At 46.3% G+C, this 22,566-nt stretch overlaps 1 protein-coding gene across 4 annotated transcripts in view; it reads right to left on the bottom strand.

Annotated features, from left to right (window-relative positions):
• Positions 1 to 22,566, bottom strand: part of MYO5C (myosin VC) — a 60,867-nt gene that overhangs the window by 19,540 nt on the left and 18,761 nt on the right. For all 4 annotated transcript variants that reach the window (XM_081169979.1, XM_081169978.1, XM_081169981.1 and 1 more), the window contains 16 exons: positions 20,784 to 20,909; positions 17,579 to 17,662; positions 17,195 to 17,329; positions 16,075 to 16,172; positions 15,628 to 15,714; positions 15,432 to 15,543; positions 15,019 to 15,230; positions 11,712 to 11,877; positions 10,526 to 10,672; positions 9,678 to 9,842; positions 6,733 to 6,826; positions 5,114 to 5,177; positions 2,902 to 3,082; positions 2,434 to 2,527; positions 1,921 to 1,984; positions 1,719 to 1,799 (listed from right to left, as the gene is read on the bottom strand). In XM_081169979.1, the coding sequence (XP_081026105.1) occupies positions 1,719 to 1,799; positions 1,921 to 1,984; positions 2,434 to 2,527; positions 2,902 to 3,082; positions 5,114 to 5,177; positions 6,733 to 6,826; positions 9,678 to 9,842; positions 10,526 to 10,672; positions 11,712 to 11,877; positions 15,019 to 15,230; positions 15,432 to 15,543; positions 15,628 to 15,714; positions 16,075 to 16,172; positions 17,195 to 17,329; positions 17,579 to 17,662; positions 20,784 to 20,909 (1,910 nt within the window). The remainder of the gene's footprint in view (positions 1 to 1,718; positions 1,800 to 1,920; positions 1,985 to 2,433; positions 2,528 to 2,901; positions 3,083 to 5,113; positions 5,178 to 6,732; positions 6,827 to 9,677; positions 9,843 to 10,525; positions 10,673 to 11,711; positions 11,878 to 15,018; positions 15,231 to 15,431; positions 15,544 to 15,627; positions 15,715 to 16,074; positions 16,173 to 17,194; positions 17,330 to 17,578; positions 17,663 to 20,783; positions 20,910 to 22,566) is intronic.

The raw sequence follows: 22,566 nt of genomic DNA, 5'->3' as shown, positions 1-22,566 counted from the left end.
ATGGGGCGAATGCAGGCTCCTTGGCTTCAGCGATAGCAACGCGAAGCCTCCGAAGCCAGCGCTCCAGAGGCTTCGCATTGCTTCAGCAGAAGCCAGGAGAGTCTGCTCTTTGAGGCTGGCGGTGGGGGAAAGCAGCGCTTCCCCCATCGCCAGCCCCAGAGGATGGGGGGCAGCGGGAAGGCGCGTGACGCCTTCCCGCTACTCTCCAACCCGTCTTTGAGGCTGGCGGTGGGAGAAAGCGCCGCTTCCCCCATCACCAGCCCCAGAGGATGGGGGGCAGCGGGAAGGCGCGTGACGCCTTCCCGCTACTCTCCAACCCGGCTTTGAGGCTGGCAGTGGGGGAAAGCAGGCTTTTCCCCAAGGAGGGAGAAGGGACTGACAGTCCAAGTCCGTCCCTTCTCCCTCCTGTGGGCTTTTGCGGGAGATGGGGGAATTCCCCCACCTCCCGCAAAAGCAGGCAAAAGCCATGCGCTCTTTAAAGGGGCAGCGAGGCTTCTGCTGGCTTTTCTAGGAGGTGGGGGAATTCCCCCACCTCGTAGAAAAGCCCGTAGGAGCCGCGCAGCCTTTAAAGAGTGCGCCGCTCTTGGGGGCTTTTCCCCAAGGAGGGAGAAGGGACTGACTGGCCGTTTCAGTCCCTTCTCCCTCCTGGTCGAAAAGCCCGCAGGAGTCGCGCGCGGCTCCTGTGGGCTTTTGCGGGAGGTGGGGGAATTCCACCACCTCCCTCAAAAGCAGGAAGAAGGTCTTTGAATAGCGCACAGGCTGCGTGCTGCCTGTCCACTGCTCCCAGAGCTGCGGGGGGGGGATCATATTTTTTTCCTTGATTCCCCCCCCCCCTGAAAACTAGGTGCGTCCTATGGGCCGGTGCATCCTATAGGGCGAAAAATACGGTACTACCAAAAAGGTTTAGAATGCTATACTACTAGAAAAAAGTTGATCAGGCTTAAAATGCTGAAATTTAAATTACATTCTCTAAAGCTGCATCAGGCACGATTTGGGTGGTTTCTCAATCCATATGAAATGACCCCTTTCCTTTTTTCCATTTTTAAAATTTTCCTCAAGGGTCGGTTGGTTAGAAAGGGTTTAAGACAAGACCATTGCACCAAACCCCTAATGTACGCAGGCTAAATATACACTATTTTAAAAAGTGGGAAGGTGAGATAAAACAGTGAATCCAGTCTTTCTACATGTGAACTGTTGAAATGTTTCAAACTAAGTCCTTTCGGTGATAAATAAAAGTCATTTTCGAACATGTATCACAAAACAGGACTACAATAAATTCTGTAATTTTTCCCCAGCCAAGGCAGTAGCCTTTTCTCCTATCAGAACACCATTGGATGAACAGCAGGGACGTGGGTGGCGCGGTGGCACTGAACCTCTTGGGCTTGCCGATCAGAACGTCAGCAGTTCAAATCCCCGTGACGGGGTGAGCTCCCATTGCTCTGTCCCAGCTACTGCCAACCTAGCAGTTCAAAAACACACCAGTGCAAGTAGATAAATAGATACCGCTGTGGTGGGAAGGTAAATGGTCTTTCTGTGCGCTCTAGTTTCCATAACAGTGTCCCATTGAGCCAGAAGCAGTTTAGTCATGCTGGCCACATGGCCCGGAAAGCTGTACCAGATGATTTAATACTGCAAGAATACTGGCTGAGCTTGTTTTTTTTGGACTGGGGGCACCTTCAAATCAAAACCATTTGCAAACAACAGGTAATAAAGCTAACCTTGTGGCCTTTTTCAGGCCTTCATAAGCAAACCAAAGTTCCCCATCTTCATTTAGATGTTCCAAATCTTCAGTAGACAATCTGTTACAAAACAAGAAGAGGAAACAAAAATGGGAGGACTAATCTCAGGCAAGCATGTGATTTAGGAAAATAAATTTCAAAACTGCACTTTAAAAAGGGTCTATGTAGACTATATCCGTACCTGCTCCTTACATCTGCGAAGTCATAGCTCTCACGGAGTTGCATTGTAATGTCTGACAACTTGTCTAGGAAAAAATAAAATGTAAAGTGAACACTGAAATTCCACTTTAGCAGAAAGGCTGTATAAACTGTATTTACTGTTTCACTGCAAGAACTCATTTTGCAGCATCAATGAGTTTAAACTGATGCAGAACCAAACTAACTCTGTTCTGATGGCCTGGCAGCCACTGTGTCAAAAAGATAACAGGTACCACAAAAGGACTCAGCTTGTTCCCCACTCTCAAAGAGACACCGAAAACAGCATTGAAAAGTATCAGTTTTCACCAAAGAAAATAAGGATTTAAAGCTAGATCTCCCTTTAAAGGTAACAAAGGAGAGGGGAGAGTCTCTAAGCCTGCTTCATATTATGGAACAGCCAGAGTCTTAACTTGAATAAGTGGAAGAATGCATGAATCAGGCCCATGGATCTCCCATATATTTTACCCACTTGAATGAGAAATATTTACAGAATTACCTCTCATTTCACGCTTTTGGCACTGTAGTTGCTTCTCCACATCCAGTTTTTGAGACTGAATCAGTTCAATTTCTTTATGCAGTTCAGGGATTGTCTAAGTTCATTAAACATTTTAAAAATGAAGCACAATTCAATGGGGCAAAGTCAATGACAGAAATGAGATGAAGACAAGGTTGCAGTCTAGAGCATGCCTAATTGACATCTATGACCCAGTTTGCACAGTCAAATCACGGCTAAGTGATAAACCAGCATGCGTTCACAAGAAAAATGATAGATAAGCCAAGAACGATATTGACTACAGCTTGTGGTTTGTCTGGAGCAAAACAAACCAAGAGCCCATGTTCGGATACAACCATAAGCCAAACCATAGCTTAGCTCAGCAAAAATGTCGTTCTTATATAGGAAAGAACCCCCCCCCCAAAAAAAAAACCCCACATGTGGTCAATTAATACTGGTCTGTTACTATACCTTTGCTTGGTTTGAAAGTTCTTCTACTTCCATTTTTAAGCCATCTTCAATCTGCTGTTTTTCCCTGACTTTCTTTTGCAGCTGATCATTTTCATCTTTGAGAAACTTTATTTCTTCCTTGAGTGAGTCCATCTTTTCTTCATAGTCTTGTTTCTGGTTCTGGAAGTTCTTCTCAAGCATCCTGCAAAGATTAACAACAACAGAAAAGGCCACAACTTTGTTGATCTTCACATATCTCTAAGTACAAACAAATTGCTATGATATTTAATAAAAAACAACAGATATTTATAAATAGAAGTTATTACAGTATATGCAATCAAATACACAGAGACATGGCATACAGAGAGGTGCATACACATATACACAGCCTAGCCATAAACTTTTCCAACTCCCCTGCCTCCTAAATACCTATTGAATAACATGGGAACCCTTCCTGAACACCATGGGATGCAATGCAGGTAGTGAATAGAAGCTTCCAAAATTAGGTAGATGTACCCTCTATGAAGGGGACACGGGTGGCGCTGTGGGTTAAACCACAGAGCCTAGGACTTGCCGATCAGAAGGTTGGCGGTTCAAATCCCCGCATCGGGGTGAGCTCCCGTTGCTCGGTCCCTGCTCCTGCCAACCTAGCAGTTCGAAAGCACGTCAAGTTCAAGTAGATAAATAGGTACTCCTCGGGCGGGAAGGTAAACGGCATTTCCGTGCGCTGCTCTGGTTCGCCAGAAGCAGCTTAGTCATGCTGGCCACATGACCCGGAAGCTGTCTGCGGACAAACGCCAGCTCCCTTGGCCTATAGAGCGAGATGAGCGCGCAACCCCAGAGTCGTCCGCGACTGGCCCTAATGGTCAGGGGTCCCTTTACCTTTACTCTCTATTAGTAAAGGTAAAGGTACCCCTGCCCGTTACGGGCCAGTCTTGACAGACTCTGGGGTTTGTGCGCCCATCTCACTCTATAGGCCGTGGGCCAGCGCTGTCCGGAGACACTTCCGGGTCATGTGGCCAGCGTGACAAAGCTGCATCTGGCGAGCCAGCGCAGCACACGGAACGCCGTTTACCTTCCCGCTGGTAAGCGGTACCTATTTATCTACTTGCACCCAGGGGTGCTTTCGAACTGCTAGGTTGGCAGGCGCTGGGACCGAGCAGCGGGAGCGCACCCCGCCGCGGGGATTCGAACCGCCGACCTTTCGATCGGCAAGCCCTAGGCGCTGAGGCTTTTACCCACAGCGCCACCCGCGTCCCTTACTCTCTATTAACAGAGCTCAATTAAGAAGCCACTTTCCGATTATGGAACTGTTTTTGGTACTGTTTTGGGGAGACAGTGGGGTGGGCAGGTGTGGAGGACTCCCTGGTCCTGAATGGGGTAACTGTGCCCCTGAAGGACCAGGTGCGCAGCCTGGGAGTCATTTTGGACTCACGGCTGTCCATGGAGGCGCAGGTCAATTCTGTGTCCAGGGCAGCTGTCTACCAGATCCATCTGGTATGTAGGCTGAGACCCTACCTGCCTGCAGACTGTCTTGCCAGAGTGGTGCATGCTCTAGTTGTCTCCTGCTTAGACTACTGCAATGCACTCTACGTGGGGCTACCTTTGAAGGTGACCTGGAAACTACAACTGATCCAGAATGAGGCAGAAAGACTGGTGACCGGGAGTGGCCACCGGGACTATGCAACACCAGTCTTCTAAGACATCTGAAAGCAGCCCTATTTAGGGAAGTTCTTAATGCTTGATGTTTTATCATGTTTTTAATATTCTGTTGGGAGCTGCCCAGAGTGGCTGGGGAAACCCAGCCAGGTGGGCAGTGTATAAATAATAAAATTATTTATAAATTATAATAAAATTATTGGTGATTCAACCCTCTGCCAGCAACACCCGATTCTACCCTAGTTAGGGGGGGCCCTGGCTCTTTTGGAGATACTTTTCCAAGGACCTAGAGAATAGGAAAACACCTTGCACAAACTTCCATTAGGATCCAAGTCATCTAGATTCTTTGGGTTATATCCCTTGTCAGGCTCAAGAGCAAATCCACTGAAATTAATGGGCTAACTTAGATCCGGTAATTTCAGTGGGCCAACTCTGATTAGAACTTAGCTGAATATAACTATCTGTTTATTATATGGGTATATATAAAAATAAATACTTAATTCCTTTACAGTTCAAGCAAAATCAGACAATGTAATAAAACGGCACTTTAAAGTCACAAGTTAACACTTCATACATCCGTTGCCTTTCTCCTTTTTGAACGTCGGCGAAGAGCAGTGTTGTCAGGTCATCCATTTTCTCTGCAGAGAGACAATGTTTGTTTGTTTATTTAAAAAATATATGCAAAATAAAACCATGAAATCATCAAACACACACATAAGTTAGAGACTAATAAGCAAATTTTTAGAGAGTTTTAACTGTAAATGGATAATTTCACACAGAAATCAACATAAGATAGGACAGATGTCATGCAAGGTTTGAGAAGCCAAAATGCTGCTTACTGTAAACTTACCGTATTTTTCACACCATAAGACTCACTTTTTTCCTCCTAGAAAGTAAGGGGAAATGTCTGTGTGTGTTATGGAGCGAGTGCCTACGGGTGGCAGGGGGGATTCTGTTGCAGTCGTGAGCAGAGGATCCATGGTTCCCCTTCCTTCCCTTCTCCGTGGCTTGCTTTGAAACAGCAAAGCGGGAGAAGAGCCGCTGAGTGGGGAGGAGAGAGGGACAGAGAGCCTGCTTGCTTTAAAGGAGCAAAGCGGGAGAGGAGAGGAGCCGCTTACACGAGTGTAAGCGGCTCCTGTCCGGTTGGCTCCTTTAAAGCAAGCAGACTCTCTGTCCCTCTCTCCTCCCCACTCAGCTCGCTAAATAGCATTATTAGCAGCATCCTTCTCCACACACCCCATGCATGCTCCTTGTCCCTTGAGTGCTTTTCCTTCCCTCCCCGCTTAAAACGTGGTTACAAAGCACGGATCCACATGGATCCTCAGGATTTTTGCACTGGGTCACCCCAAATTCACCATCAGATCACATAGCATGTCCATGGCTACATCTTGCACCAAAAAAATCACGCACCCACTGTTGCCTGGGGTCACAGTGGTGCAAAAACGTGGTTACAAAGCATGGATCCTCAGGATTTTTGCATTGGGCTACTCCAAACTCATTGTCAGATCACATGTCTGTGGCCACAGCATGAACCACAAAAATCATACATCCACTGTTTCATTTAGAATATTTTTTTTCTTGTTTTCCTTCTCTAAAAACTATGTGCGTGTTATGGTCTGGTGCGTGTTATAGAGCGAAAAATACGGTAATTTTCAGGTTAGGCACCATATTGCAAATGATAAGTGAAATAAACATCCCGATCCTGAGGATCTTGACTGGTGTATCTGCCAGCAACTTTGGCACAAAGCCCTAAAATGGTAGCATAATATCATGGGGTACAGTCTATCTGGAAATTATATTGTACAGCTCCCATTCCTTTCAATAGGCTTGCTCAAGAGAACTCTGTGGTGGATTGTGACCACAGACCAAGTCTGTAATGGATGGCTATTATTATTAATTAGTTGGGCAGGATTCAATGCACCACTGCTTATTTGGGGGCACAGCAAATACTACTTCCCTCTCGCCACATTCTGTTCATCATTGGAAAGTCACTCTTTGTGCATCTGGTTCGTTGCTAGGAAGAAGTACCACAAATCTAAGGCACAAGCAATGTTCCAAAAGGAGCAGAACCCAGTTTAACTGAAAACACAAAAGTGATAGCATGCCTTCCTCAGGGGCAATATTTTAGTGTTCTTTTTCTGCTTGCCACAATGAAGCTAGCGTAACTAATGGATGTGATCTCAATCACCTCACCTTTCATTTCCTCATTCTTCTCTTTAAGTTCCTTTTCTAGTTGCTTCTTCTGCTCCTGCAGTTCAGAATTGCAGTTTTCAAGTTTTGACACCTTCTGCAAGGCAAAAGTAATGGCGGGAGAAAAAGCGTTAAAAAACACATACTATATCCTTTAGGGGACGCGGGTGGCGCTCTCGGTTAAACCACAGAGCCTAGGACTTGCCGATCAGAAGGTTGACAGTTCAAATCCCCGCGAAGGGGTGAGCTCCCATTGCTTGGTCCCAGCTCCTGCCAACCTAGCAGTTCAAAAGCACGTCAAAGTGCAAGTAGATCAATAGGTACCGCTCTGGCGGGAAGGTAAACGGCGTTTCCGTGCGCTGCTCTGGTTCGCCAGAAGTGGCTTCATCATGCTGGCCACATAACCCGGAAGCTGCACGCTGGCTCCCTCGGCCAATAAAGCGAGATGAGCGCCGCAACCCCAGTCGGCCACGACTGGACCTAATGGTCAGGGGTCCCTTTACCCTTTACCTTTTATATCCTTTAGAGCGCTCACGGATTTCAGTTAATGCATGATTACTCCAAAGCACATCATCATCCCCAACTCCAGCCCCGCTTGTTGTCACAGTAATTCTTGAGATCCTATTTTATTGGCGAAGTTCACGTGTAGCACTAAACTACATGCACGAGCATGGTGCTGATAACACCAAGATTTCAGGTTCGATCCCCATATGGGACAGCTGCATATTCCTACATTGCAAGGGGTTGGACCAGATGATTCAAGCTGGAGCAACCCTGAGCTTACTGAGACTTTCAAATTCTGCCTGCCCCCTTTCCCCACGCAGCTGAAAGGAGTTCAGCAGCATTTAGTTCCACTTTCCCTTAATCTCAGCATGGTATTAGGAATGAATCAAAGCTTGTGACTGACCACAAACTCTAGTTCAGAGGTCGGCAACCCGCGGCTCCGGAGCCGCATGCGGCTCTTTTACACCTTTGCCGGGCTCCGCAGATCCTCGGGGACCCTGAGCAGAAAAGCAGAAGCGCCAGAAAGAGGAGGGGGATGGAGATGGGCAGCCGAGCCAGGCAAAGCAAGGCAGCGGTGGCAGCGGAGCTCGAGAGGCGGCGGATGCTGGGATGGAGGAGGAGGCGGCGGCGGCGGCCAGAGAAGGGCTGCTGCTGCTGCTTCTGCCGCCGGAGGGAAGTTCTGCCAGGCGGCTTCACGGCTCATAGCTTCCCCTGGCCACCCAGGCCACGCTCTCCTCAGCCCCGCGCGCGAGGCACCTGAGGCGAGGGGGAGAGAGAGAGCGCGCTCGAGATGGCGGGGCGGTATGTGTGTGTGTGTGTGAGTGAGAGAGAGAGAGAGAGAGAGAGAGAGAGAGAGAGGTGGCGGTGGTGCTTCGGCTGCTGGGATGGAGGAGGCGGCGGCGGCGGCGGCCAGAGAAGGGCTGCTGCTGCTGCTGCTGCTTCTGCCGCCGGAGGGAAGTTCTGCCAGGCGGCTTCACGGCTCATAGCTTCCCCCGCCCACCCAGGCCACGCTCTCCTCAGCCCCGCGCGCGAGGCACCTGAGGCGAGGGGGAGAGAGAGAGCGCACTCGAGATGGCGGGGCGGTATGTGTGTGTGTGTGTGTGTGAGAGAGAGAGAGAGAGAGAGGGGGGGGGTGGCGGTGGTGCTTCGGGATCCTTTTCCGTGCCTTGCTTCTGAGTGGCTGCCGAGTTGAGGGAGAGCACCTGAGGTGAACCACAAAATGGGCCCGCCCTCCCTGTCAGGGAGGAAGGGGTGAATAACGTCAGTGACGAGGAGGGGGTCCAGAGGTAGCCAGCAGGAGAGGCGGGGGAGCACGAGAGCAATTGCAGAGGGAGGGGGGCTGTTAGGCACCAAAATCCTGCATGCGGGATTTCCCCCGTTCTCTTGTGCCTATGCAATTCCTGCCCTTCTCCCTTCCCCCTCAAGATTTGCTGCAGAGACAAGCAAATGAAGAAGGGAAGAGTATTAGCTGGCATGTCCCCGGATCCCATGGAAAGCACTACAGATTCCTTTGCTTATTTTAAGTTGGCTTCAAACCTGTAATTGTGCAGGTGTATGTATGTATACATATACACATATAAATATTCATATCTCTTCCCTCTCACCTTCCTTTCACCCAGTTTCTCTGGCACTGGTTTATAAATGCTGCTATGTAGAAATGATGAGAAAGTTGCACCAGCAGAAGGAATGGATATGTACTGTTAGTAAAAAGAGAGGGAGTTGAACTGCAGGGAGGGACAGACACTTTTCTATGTATTAATTTGTATAATGCCCTCTATGCACATGGTGCTTTGCAAAAAATGGATATGAGAGGTACCATACCCCTCTTTGCTATCTGAAATAGACTCAGGGAAAAGAGAGAGAATGAGGGAAGGGAAGAATGTGTGTTATTTACATTTGGCTTGTTTTGCGGCTCCCAGTTTTTTTTTCCCCTTCGGAAACGGGTCCAAGTGGCTCTTTTTGTCTTAAAGGTTGCAGACCCCTGCTCTAGTTAAACCAGCTGTTTAACATTCATTAACTAATTGGTTGAAGGTGGCTCATTTGAAGCTGGCACAGTTTGTGGTTCATCCTCTTTGCCAGCCCTCTGCTTGGAGCTTGGGAAGCATTGAGCACAGGGCATGCAAAGCACTTTGCATAAGACTTCCTAAACACCTGACAACCAGCTGGCTGCTGCTGGGCATTGAGGAAGTGCTGCACAAAGTGCTTTGCAAACCCTGTGCTCACTGCTTCCCAAGCCCCAAGCATAGCATCAGCAAAAACGGCTTTCTGTAAGGATTGGCTACACAATCAAGTTCTCCCTAGCAAACTTAAGGTGTTAGGTGCAGGTGGGTGTGCTTTGGGAAAACAACCTTGTGGACCAGATCTGGCCCACAGGCAGGAACCTCCGCAGCTCTGATTTAGCATTACATGCAAACAGAACCACCGTAAGCCCCATAAAGAGTAACCTGTTCGTAGTCTTCTCTATGCTTCTTCTCTTTTTCTTCCGACATTTTCTTTTGCGCAGCTAATTTTTCGAGATCCAGCTGAAGCTTCTGAATTGTTTCTATACCATTGGAGTGATTTGAGGCTAGAGTGGTCAATCTTTCCAACAGAACATTATTCTCCTTATTCTAAAATAAATATAAAATCAGCAAAGTATTACAGGGTTGTAAGAAACATAGAGCTAAGTCAAAGTCACTTAGCGGTATACTTGTTGTGATGGCAGAAATTGATGTGCAATGGAAAACAAGGGATACCTTTGCTGTTCAACCTTTGAACTCTGCAATCTCCGAGCACGACAGCTCTTATGCTAAAGTTGGATACAACCCTAGAGTAGTTGCTTTGTTTTACCACTGGTAAAATAAACATGCCCCGTTCAAAACTGAAATCCAAAAGATTTACCCCCCCCCCAAAAAAAAATGACAGGAATGTCCTTAAAACAGAAAGAAGGAGCAAAACAAAACAACAACAACAACAACACACCAGCAATCAAATGGTCTGGCAAATAAAGCTCTTTTCATTAGACACCAAGATGGCAATATTATTGGCAGAAGATATGAATCTTTGTAGGGCAGGGAACTATCACCTAAAAGGCCTTGTGCCCCCCGATTGCCCCCTGCCTAACCTCTGATAGCAGGGGGCTCCCAGAACAGAGCACTAGAAGATGGTCACAATGGATAGGGGTGGCCAGATTAAAAGAATGAAATATCCTGCCCACAGGATCAATCATCAATTAGGTTAGGTAATGAAACTTTTTATTTGACTAAAATGCACATAAAATTAATACAAAGAATTAATAAACACTTTTAATTACCTGGTCTTCTAGTTTTTTCTGCAGCCTCTGTACCCTGTATGAAAGTTGGATGTTCAATACAAAACGGCGAATGCTCTGGAATCTGCGTCGAGCAAGCCAGGCTCGGGCATATTTTTGGAGGACCAAAGCCTTCTGTTCTTCAACCATCTTTATAAGAAATTAGAGGGAACAGCTAGTAGTTTAACAATTGCGCAGGGAATTTCTTATCACTTGACAAATATGCACTGAAGACTTCAGCAAAGTATAGTCAAGCAGATACAGTTGTACCTTGGTTCTCGAATTTAATCCAATCTGGGAGTCCGTTCAACTCCCGAAACGGTTCAGAAACCAAGGCACAGCTTCTGATTGGCTGCAGGAGCTTCAGAAGCCGCATCAGACGTTCGGCTTCCAAAAAACATTCGCAAACCGGAACACTCGCTTCTGGGTTTGTGACTTTCGGGAGCTGATTTGTTAAAGAACTAAGGTGTTCAACTACCAAGGTACCACTATATAACCAGAATGTACGCAGGCAGAAATCCTCAAGGAGTCACTGTACGGTGAACAACGAAGATGCCACAACCCTACTGGCCAAATGCAGCTTATAATTCCTCACTGCTACTTCCTCACCTGCTTCTCACATGGCACATGGTGGTATAAAAGCACAGACCATGTGTCACTGTAGAAGAACTCTGGCTTACTAGTTCATTCACACACACATACCCCATAAAGAAGGCTGTGCATAATTATTATAGCGCTGCTATACAGGATTCCACATGGTTCAAAGTGCTTCGACATACATTATCTCAGTAATTCTCAGTAATTCTTACAAAAGCTCTATAATTAGAATGTAGGTCAATATTGCTATTATTTACTATAATTCCCATATGCTAACTGGGAGGCTGAGTTGGGGAGACCACTGTTTCCTATGGGAGGTGCAATCTGAACTGGGGACTTCCTGGTTCACAGCTCTTAGCCATCACGGTATAGCATGCTCATTTGGGTACTAGTGGTGGAGTTTCTCTGACCAACACATAAACGTACTGAGAATTCACAGCGGTGAAGCTGAGGACAGACGTCATATTGCAATTCTGCACCAATATTTCAAGAAATATACATGTTTTAAAGAAGCAGCCCTATCAGACGTAGATATTTATTTCTTCACTGAACAGGAAACTAATATATAGATTATTTGGTGAATTATTTGTACCTTTCTGTATTTCCTCCTTGCCAGAAAGCCTCGAGTAAAAGCTTGGATTGTCAAAACAGCCACACGGATAAGATGGCAAAGCCTACGTACTAGATATCCCCGGCAGTACTTCTGGATAATGATAGCTGCCCATGCTTCTTTCAAGGCTCTTGCAGTTATAGCTTGTCTGAAGAGAAATTAAATTACCCTTAGTATTTATGTCATCGCTTGGTGGTAAGAGCTACACAGTGGTAAGAGCACACAGAAGGTTGCAGGTTCAATGCCTGGTGTCTCCTTTCTAAAATCTTGAAGAGCCACCGTCAATCAGTGTAGCCAACACCAAGCTACGGTTCAAGGACCAATTGTCATGACCCCTGTATTCAGCAGTGATCTGGACACAGGGACTGAGGCTGTGGGGACACCAGATGAGAAGCTGGAGCAGCGTTGGGGCTCAGAGAAGACAGTGGAAGATGGGAAGACCATTAAGCCTGAACCAGTTGGCTAAGAACTCCCAAAGGAACCTCCCAGAACCTCCTAGGATCTTGGACCTTCACAGGCACCTTCCCCCGAGCCTGAAAAAGCACAACGCACACCCCCAGTTTGGCAGTGCACCAAATGTAACTGCAAAACCCAAAGGTGATCTTCCTTTAAAGTGTAGAATATCTCAATTTCTCACTACCTGAAAACACTTTTAAAATAATTTTTTGGACTGAAACTGTTGACAAACCTTTTACCACAGCATGGTAGAGTCACCGGGGGCCAGATAAAACTCCTTTAGGGGCAGAATCCAACCACCAATTGGCCTTCATGGTTCTAGACCAGAAATGAGGGATATCCAGGTTGGGGGCTTAATCAGGCTTGCCAGGCCATTTTGGGCAAACCTTCAAGCCACAGCTTCTGGAAAGAAGAACTGGAAACTCACTGGAAGGTGCTACTGAATCTTCCTTTGCAGCCAAAAGTTGAGGGCCTTTTTCTTTGCAGCCTATGGTGACAACTTTTGGCTGTAAAGCACACATAGTGTGTTCCCGATTCCTCTTTTGCATCCTGATCTGTACCTGCAAAAGGAGATTGTACTGTTGTATCTCTGGCTTAGGGTGGCGCTGTGGGTTAAACCACAGAGCCTAGGACTTGCCGATCCGAAGCTCGGCGGTTCAAATCCCTGTGACAGGGTGAGCTCCTGTTGCTCGATCCCTGCACCTGCCAACCTAGCAGTTTGAAAGCACACCAGTGCAAGTAGATAAATAGGTACCGCTGCGGTGGGAAGGTAAACGGCGTTTCCGTGCGCTGCTCTGGTTCGCCAGAAGCGGCTTAGTCATGCTGGCCACATGACCCGGAAGCTGTACGCCGGCTCCCTCGGCCACTAAAGTGAGATGAGCGCCACAACCCCAGAGTCGGTCACGACTGGACCTAATGGTCAGGGGTCCCTTTACCTTTACCTATCTCTGGCTTGAACTCAAGCCTGGTAGCAAAGGAAAAGTCTTTTGCAGGCAGATTTCGTAGGAACAGAGGAAGCTGTGTTATATGGAGTCAGACCATTAGGGTCAACGATGGAAACCATGGGGAAAGCGGCAAGGCCATGGATAGCTCCAGGTGAACAACAAGGTGTGGAGCAGATGAGGACATTTACTCCTCCGCCTCCCGACTGCTTCATCCAGGCTCCACCCCCTTGAAAGAACCTCAGGACCAACCCTCCAGCCTGAGGATGGGCACTCTTTCATAGAATCATAGAGTTGGAAGAGACCACAAGGGCCATCGAGTCCAACCCCCTGCCAAGCAGGAAACACCATCAGAGCACTCCTGACTCCCAATCTGCTCTACAACTATGAAGGTGCTACTGGATGGCAGTAACTTCACTGCAGAGCCTGATCTACCCATGAGGGTCAGATTCTGCAATGAAACGCAAGGCTGGCTCCCAGATTACTGTCTGGAAAACAGACTGGCCCTATGACTATACCAGTTGATCATGAGGGCCTAGGGAAACATTGCTTGTCCCAAAGATTGGGACTCACATCTCACAGCTGTCCATGGAGGCACAGGCCAATTCTGTGTCCAGGACAGCTGTCTACCAGCTCCATCTGGTACACCGGCTGAGACCCTACCTGCCCACAGACTGTCTCGCCAGAGTGGTGCATGCTCTAGTTATCTCCCGCTTGGACTACTGCAATGTCCTCTATGTGGGGCTACATTTGAAGGTGACCTGGAAACTACAACTAATCCAACTAATCCAGAATGCGGCAGCAATACTGGTGACTAGGAGCGGCTGCACTGGGCCTGAAAGACCTACATTGGCCCCCAGTACAGTGGTGCCTCGCAAGACGAAATTAATTCGTTCCGCGAGTTTTTTCGTCTAGCGAATTTTTCGTCTTGCGAAGCACGGTGTCGGAAAAGTTTTGGAAAAGCTTCAAAAATCACCAAAAACCTCAAAAAAGGCTACCACACCGCATTCTATGAGTTGCTCCTCGAAGTCATGTCGCAACTGTATTAACGGTGTTAAGAAAAAGGAAACAAACTTGCAAGACGTTTTCGTCTTGCGAAGCAAGCCGATAGGGAAATTTGTTTTGCGAAGCAGCTCAAAAACCGCAAAACCCTTTCGTCTAGCGAGTTTTTCGTCTTGCGAGGCATTCATCTTGCGGGGCACCACTGTACATTTCTGAGCACAATTCAAAGTATTGGTGTTTACCTTCAAAGCCCTAAACAGCCTCAGCCCAGTGTACCTTAAGGAGTGTCTCCACCCCCATCGTTCGGCCCGGACACTGAGGTCCAGCTCTGAGGGCCTTCTAGCGGTTTCCTCACTGTGAGAAATGAAGAAACATGGAACCAGGCAGAGGGCCTTCTCAGTAGTGGTGCCCACCCTGTGGAACACCCTCCCATCAGATGTCAAGGAAATAAGCAATTATCTGGCTTTTAGAAGACATCTGAAGGCAGCCCTACTTAGGGAAATTTTCAATGTTTGATGTTTTATCACATTATTATTATTATTATTATTATTATTATTATTATTATTATTATTATTATTCTGTTGGCGCAGCCCAGAGTAGCGGGGTATAAATAATAAATTATTCTTATTGCTTCAGCACACCAACAGGACAGCGGTTCCCACTTCCCACGTAGAAGATGCTAAGGCACCCATTTAGAGCTAGCCGAATGCATCTGAAACATATTCTAGAAGCATTCTGTTAGATTTCATATCTGTAGATATGAAAATGAGAACTTCTCCTACAAATAGATGGGCATGAATCCCAGGCACTATCCCAGTCCTTCCACATATTTACGTTCTTCAGAAAAAAAATTTAAACAAACCCCTGACTAGGTTAGTCCCTGAAATTACCGTACAGTCCGTTGTCCTCGGAAGTACTGCTGTATTATAACTGCTGCTTGTCTGATATGGAGGAATTTCTTCCGCTGCAACCAACCTCTGGCATTCTTCTGAATCACAATACATGCTTGCCTCAACTTATCTGACCGTAATTTTTCCAGATAAGCAACCTGCCCTGCTCTGAAGAAAATTTTTGTTCTACCAAACTGGTATTGGGTTGGATCCTGGGAGAAACAAAAAAAGGCTTTGTTAAACTTATTTCAAATCTATTGCAACATGATACAAATGTTTAATTCTAGTCGTCATGAAGGAACAGTACAATATTGAGACCAAGAATGTATTTTCATTTACAGATGACAAATGAATTCTGGGTGATTAAATATGAATGGAAGCCTGTCACCTTGGATTGTTACAAAATCTCTGACCTGAATGAGCCGCTGCAAAACAATCTTGCAAATTTGTTTCTTGTCAGTAAGAGAGAGTTCATGTTGAGACATGAGAATCCTGTAACGGCTGTAAAACTCAATGTAAGTCCACCTATAAAATAAAAATAGCAGGTGGACCAGTGAATTAAATTGATATAAATCAAAATCATTGAAACCCGGAGCAATTGTTACATACCTAGATGGGTAACTTTGAGCACTAATCCGAATTGTTTCTAAAACACCACAAGCTCGCAATTGCTGAACCACCCTTTTAGAATCGAACCTATGGGAGTCAAATAAAACAGTTATTTTCTGCCATTTTTATGAATTATTAAGTCCTTTAATTCTATAGCCTATATATCATGGTGGGTTATTTTAACAGACGTAGTGAAGTTTCTATGTAATAATTTTAATTTTAATTTTGGTAATAATTATTTTTTAAAGCCCCATTCCAGCAAAGGATAAGTTATGAAAAATAAACCTGAAATTTTATGGAAAGTAGATTTCCTACCCATACCACTTTAAAAGCGACAATTAAGAAAGGAGGGATTTTGCCTAATAAACAACTGGCATCTTCAGTGTAATACTGAAACGCATCTCTGTTAAAGCAAAGAGTATATTTCAATTGAATAAAAATACTCACTCAAATGCTAGCTTCTGATCATTTGGCTTGATGCATCGCACATAGTGAGGTGTGGTTGCATTAAGTGTCTCCATTAGTAAATATAAGGAAGTACGAAACTAGAAAATATTAAAACATTGACTGCTTTAACCTTCAGAATGAAACAACAAAGCAATACTGACTTGAGAAGGGGCATCTTGACAGACAAAAATATATACCACAAAACTCTGAGAGCATCCCACTGAACATTTACAAACTAGGAAAGAGTTGGTAAGCTTGATTTAAAAGGAGGGGGGGCATTTTTGTATTCTCTCTACCACCCCCTTGATCTCTCCCTCTTGCTTAAGCCTCTCCCAGTGCCATGTATACTGCCTTCACCTTCTTGAAAGAAAGATGGAACACAGGCCTGTCCCACTAATGTGCACAGGGGCGGAGGAAGGGGGTGCGGTGGGTGCAATGCGCCCCGCGTGTCACCACTGAGGGGGGGGTGACAAAATGCCAGGCGGCACTCACTGCAGGGCCTGCAGCGTGCCCAAGCCACACATCTCTCCTGGGAGTGAAGTGGTGGCTGCCACCCGCAGCATCCCCCCAAGCTGTAGAGTGGCTGAGTGGGAGGAGGCAGGCAGACTCTGGAGGTGTGCCCCATGGTGCGCCCTGCCCCGCCCCTGGGCGTGCTGCCCTAGGCGCCTGAGCGGCTTCCTCCGCTGCTGGATGTGCAACCACGTTTTGGACCTGGAAGAGAGCAGAACAGGGGGGCTGGGGAAACAGGGGCGTAACAGGGCAGACTGGGCTCATGCGTGCTCTGCCAACACGTACAGAGGCCAGGAACAGAACCCCCATGCAAAAGGGTTGCGGCCTGTATAAATGTACAGTGATACCTCTGGTTACGTACTTAATTCGTTCCAGAGGTCCATTCTTAACCTGAATCTGTTCTTAACCTGAAGCACCACTGTAGCTAAGGGGGCCTGCCGTCGCCGCTGTGCGATTTCTGTTCTCATCCTGAAACAAAGTTCTTAACCCGAGGTAATATTTTTGGGTTAGCGGAGTCTGTAACCTGAAGCGTATGTAACCTGAAGCGTATGTAACCCGAGGTACCACTGTACTAATAGCTCATCATCCATTAAGAGGAATCTAAAAATACCTTATTGCCAACTGTTGTACGGAACTGCTTATTAGGTGGCTTGATCACTGTTTTTGCAGACTTAACTTTGATCACCGAGCTGAATGGGGAGACAGGTACTGGATTGTCTTGAAAAAAGTTTGCACATAGTCGAAACTAAAGAGAAACAACAGTTGCATGCGATGGTTATTACATATATTCATTTGTTACTAATAGGAAAGGTGACTATAAATAGAAAACATGTTTAGAAAGAATATCTAAACAGAAACAAGAACTTGCATCTCGGCTACCATTTTATCTATTTCAAGAATGTAATAATAGATGAGAGCATCTTTTTAAATACTATATGACAGCAGATGTACCGGTTTCATTAGTAGGAAGGAATAGAACAGGTTATTCACAAACCTTGCTGCTTCGTAAGATTTCAATTAATACTTCATATACCGTGTCTCTATTTTTTTCCAAAAATCCATCACTTTTATACTCCACCTGCGTGAGAAAGGTGAAATCAACAATTGCTAAGAAACATGTAAAGCTATAGAAACCCAAGCTGATAAAAGGCCACATCCACATCCATAGCTTCATTAACAGAAAATAAGACTTAGGAAGTTGCCTAAGCTATAACACAAAGGCCTTAGCTCTGACTGACTGCCAACCATTTTCATCCACGAAAGTTGCAATATTGCCAGATCCAGCAATTCCAAGTTCCTAACATAGCAGCGCATTCACCCACCATGAATACTGTTTTGTTTTTTATTTTATTTCATTTTATTTTATTATACTATCCTTCATCTGAAGTTCACACACCAGTTTACAGTAAAGGGAAGTGAATTCAAACCTACTTACATACTACAGTGGTACCTCGCAAGACGAATGCCTCGCAAGACAAAAAACTCGCTAGACGAAAGGTTTTTCCGTTTTTGAGTTGCCTCGCAAGACGAAATTCCCTATGGGCTTGCTTCGCAAGACGAAAACGTCTTGCAAGTTTGTTTCCTTTTTCTTAACACTGTTAATACAGTTGCGACTTGACTTCGAGGAGCAACTCATAGAACACAGTGTACATAGTAGCCTTTTTTGAGGTTTTTAAAGACTTTGGTGATTTTTGAAGCTTTTCCAGAACTTCTTTTGCAGCCATTTGGTAAGTTAAGTTTTTAAAACTTTTTTGGGGGGGTTTGGATTTTGGGTTGGGGTGTTTGGAATTCAAGGACTTGGTGTTGGGGAGGGGTTTGCAAGAATCTGGAACCTTGTGTGTTTTTTTCTGCATTTTTATGATTTTCTGTGACCATTGGGCCACTCTGCTCTTTTTTAAAATAAATTCTGGATTTGAATTTCTGTGTGCTGGGTGGCTGGGGGAACAGTTGGGGAGGGGTTTGCAAAAATCTGGAAGCTTGTGTGTTTTTTTCTGCATTTTTATGATTTTCTGTGACCATTGGGCCACTCTGCTGTTTTTTTAAAAAAATTCTGGATTTGAATTTCTGTGTGCTGGGTGGCTGGGGAAACAGTTGGAGAGGGGTTTGCAAGAATCTGGAAGCTTGTGTGTTTTTTTCTGGCATGGAGAGGCTGCCAGTTCTGATGTTTCTGCGGCTGAAGACTTTGCAGCGGAGTTCCTGGAGGTTGTGAAGACGGAGGGCTACGTTCCACAGCAGGTCTTCAACTGCGACGAGACCGGGCTGTTTTGGAAGAGGAAGCCCAAAAGGACTTTCATCACACAGGAGGAGGCCAAGTTGCCTGGCCACAAGCCCATGAAGGACCGTCTGACCCTGCTCTTCTGTGCCAACGCAAGCGGCGGCCTGAAGATCAAGCCCTTGCTGGTGTACCACTCGGAGAACCCACGGGCCTTCAAGAGACACAAGATCGACAAGGAGCGGCTGAGTGTCATGTGGCGATCCAACAGCAAGGCTTGGGTCACACGTGTGCTGTTTGTGGACTGGGTCAATCTTGCTTTTGGCCCTGCTGTCAAACAGTACCTGCTGGACAACGACCTGCCGCTGAAGGCTTTGCTTCTGATGGACAATGCTCCTGCTCATCCTAAAGGCCTTGAGGAGGACTTGTTGGAGGAGTTCAGCTTCATCAACATCATGTTCCTGCCGCCTAACACCACGCCACTGCTCCAGCCGATGGATCAGCAGGTCATCGCCAATTTCAAAAAACTCTACACCAAGGAGCTTTTCAGGCGATGCTTCGAGGTGACTGACTGCACCACCATCACCCTGCGGGAATTCTGGAAGGACCACTTCGACATCGTCACCTGCTTGAAGATGATCACCACGGCCTGGGACGGGATTAGCCAGAGAAATTTGAATTGCGCTTGGCGCAGCCTGTGGCCGGACTGTGTGGCACCAAGTGACTCTGATGCACCAGAGTCAACAGTGGTGCAGGACATTGTTGCCTTGGGGAGGACCATGGGCCTGGAGGTCACGGAGGAGGACGTCTGCGAGCTGGTGGAGGAGCACGACCACGAGCTGACCACCGTGGAGCTGGTCGAACTGCAGACAGAGGCTGTGCAGGAGCAGGCCTCACTGGAAGAGGAGGAAGCAGCTGAGGAACGGCTGTCCTCCGAAAAACTGAGGGACATTTGCCTGAAGTGGAAGGAGGTGCAGACTTTTGCAGAGCAGCACCACCCTGAGAAGCACGTGGCACATGACGTTGGGAACATTTTTGATACGAGGGTCATGTCGCCTTTCGGGGAGGTGCTGAAAAGGCGGATGAAGCAGCAGACTATGGACAGGTTCTTGACCAAGAAGCAAAGAGTGGAAGAGGAGCCTTCTTCGAGTGGTCCCCCAGAGTCTTAGAAAATGTACTGTACACTTTGTTGATTTTTAAATGTTTTTCTGTCATGTTTATAAAGTTAATTTATTTTCCCTTCAATTTTTGAACTGCTCTTTACAGTATGTGTGACTTTAAAGAGCAGTTAATAAACTGTTGTTGTACCAAATTTGGCTTTGTTTGGACTTTTTTTGACCATAGGAACGCATTAATTGATTTTCAATGCATTCCTATGGGATTTCGTGATTCGCAAGACGAAAAATTCGCTAGACGACAAAACTTGCAGAACGAATTAATTTCATCTTGCGGGGCACCACTGTACTTACAGTAGACATTACATAGATGAAATCAATACTAAACTGTTTTTGAGCCAGCTATACACAAAGCAAAATAGCAAGATATATTTTCATCTGTATCATCATCATTTACGTATTCATTAATGTTGCTTCAAACCCTGGTTTAAAATCCTGGGTTAGAAGCAGGCCCTGATTAGCATTAACCAGAGTTAGCATTTGCAGAAATAACATCAAAGCCTGTTTCCAGGTGAAGGGAGGAGGGAGTCAGAACACAATCCCACAATAAGCCATACCTGTAATCTTAAACATGGTTACAGGCTGGGGAGCACTGCATCCACATTTACATCTATAATTCATATTGTCAATTGTTTTGTCTTTGTAAATCAGGAGGTAACTGAAGCAAACTGCTTCATTTTCCAGAATGTTTGCTGTATACTTCATACTATACAGGCAAACACATTCATTAGATTATAGAAGGCATTTTACACTCTAAACATTATATCCAGATATGGGAAGGTTGCAACACCTTGGCAAGAGGAATGCCTTACCTTATCAGCAAAGTGCTGGATTATAAAAGAAGAGTTTGACATTCTTGGCTCTTCAAAGAGTGGATTCTTGTTTGCAAAATTGTTATATAACTTAAGGAGCCAATTTTCATCAGTTCCTTGAGGTAACTGCAAAAAAAAGTGAAACGCGATGTGCAAAATAACTTTAGCCAATTATTCAATTAACGGGGCTGCTGTTTTGCAAGGCAAAAGTGGTTTCAAGCTGGGTGCCCCAGTAGTAGCACCCAAGCATCTTACTCTCTGAACTACTGTGGTAGCTTCCCAGAGGAAGGAGCTAAGCTCCACTGCTGCAGATGGTCAGCTTATCAGGTCAACAGGGGTCACAGGATTTCACATTGTCCTACAAAACCTGTGACCATTGGCCTGGCTTCTCAGTGTAAGCCAGTGTTTTTCAACCTTTTTTGGGCAAAGGCACACTTGTTTCATGAAAAAAAAACACGAGGCACCACCACCGTGTGCGGAGAGGGAGATGTCAGAGCCCCGCTGCTCTCTATGGGGAATCGGATGACAGCGGACCGCCTGTCCGCTCTCATCCGATCCCATCTGATCTGATCCCCACCCAGGACAGATGGAAAATAGGGTGGACACAGTCCGGCACCCGCCTAGTGGGCGAAAATTTGACTTTTTTTAAAAAAAAAATGTTTTGAATTTTTCAATTTTTCCCATGGCACACCAGGCAACATCTGTGTAAGCAACCTCAGGCACAGACTGAACCCTGAGATTGCCCACCCCTGAAAACTTCCTGAATTGCCTGCTATTTTCCCAATTCACTTCCAAACTTCTGGCCCTGACATGGCCTATAGGCTAGCCTGTGTATAGTACCTTATACAGACACTCCAGGTGTCCCTATTTTCCAAGGACAGTCCTGGATTTACAGAAGCCATCCTGGTTTCTAATTTGATCCCAGAATGTCCTGCTTTTCCTTAAAGGTAAAGGGACCCCTGACCATGAGATCCAGTTGTGGCCAACTCTGGGGTTGCGGCGCTCATCTCGCTTTATTGGCCGAGTGAGCCGGCGTACAGCTTCCAGGTCATGTGGCCAGCATGACTAAGCCGCTTCTGGCGAACCAGAGCAGCGCACGGAAACGCCGTTTACCTTCCCGCCGGAGCGGTACCTATTTATCTACTTGCCCTTTGATGTGCTTTCAGACTGCTAGGTTGGCAGGAGCAGGGACCGAGCAACGGGAGCTCATTGCTGTCACAGGGATTCGAACCGCCGACCTTCTGATCGGCAAGTCCTAGGCTCTGTGGTTTAACCCACAGCGCCACCCATGCCCCTTGCTTTTCCTTAGGACATCTATATTTTCATCAGAGAAATGTTGGAGGGTATGGAGTTATGCGACCCCTGAGCCAAGGAGATAAGTAACTACACAACCTTTAATAGACATCGGAAGGCAGCACTGCACCTTGGAAGTCAAACAGCTTAGTTCCTGAATGTTTTGGCTCCCGAACGTTGCAAACCCAGAAGTGACTGTTCCGGTTTGTGAACTATTTTTGGAAGCCAAATGTCCGACGGGGCTTCCGTGGCTTCCGATTGGCTGCAGGAGCTTCCTGCAGCCAATCAGAAGCTACACTTTGATTTTTGAAGATTTTGGAAGTTGAATGGACTTCCAGAACGGATTCCATTCAACTCCAACGGTACAACTGTATAGGGAAGTTTTTTAAATGTTTAATTATGTTTTTCTATATGTTGGAAGCCACCCAGAGTGGCTGGGGCAACCCAGCCTGGGTATATATAATAAAATTATGATGGTGATGATGATGAT

Source organism: Podarcis bocagei, assembly GCF_964188305.1.
Source record: "Podarcis bocagei genome assembly, chromosome: 14".
Taxonomy (NCBI): domain Eukaryota; kingdom Metazoa; phylum Chordata; class Lepidosauria; order Squamata; family Lacertidae; genus Podarcis; species Podarcis bocagei.
Note: the sequence above shows the minus strand (reverse complement) of the source record. Positions and strands in the feature narration are given on the sequence as shown.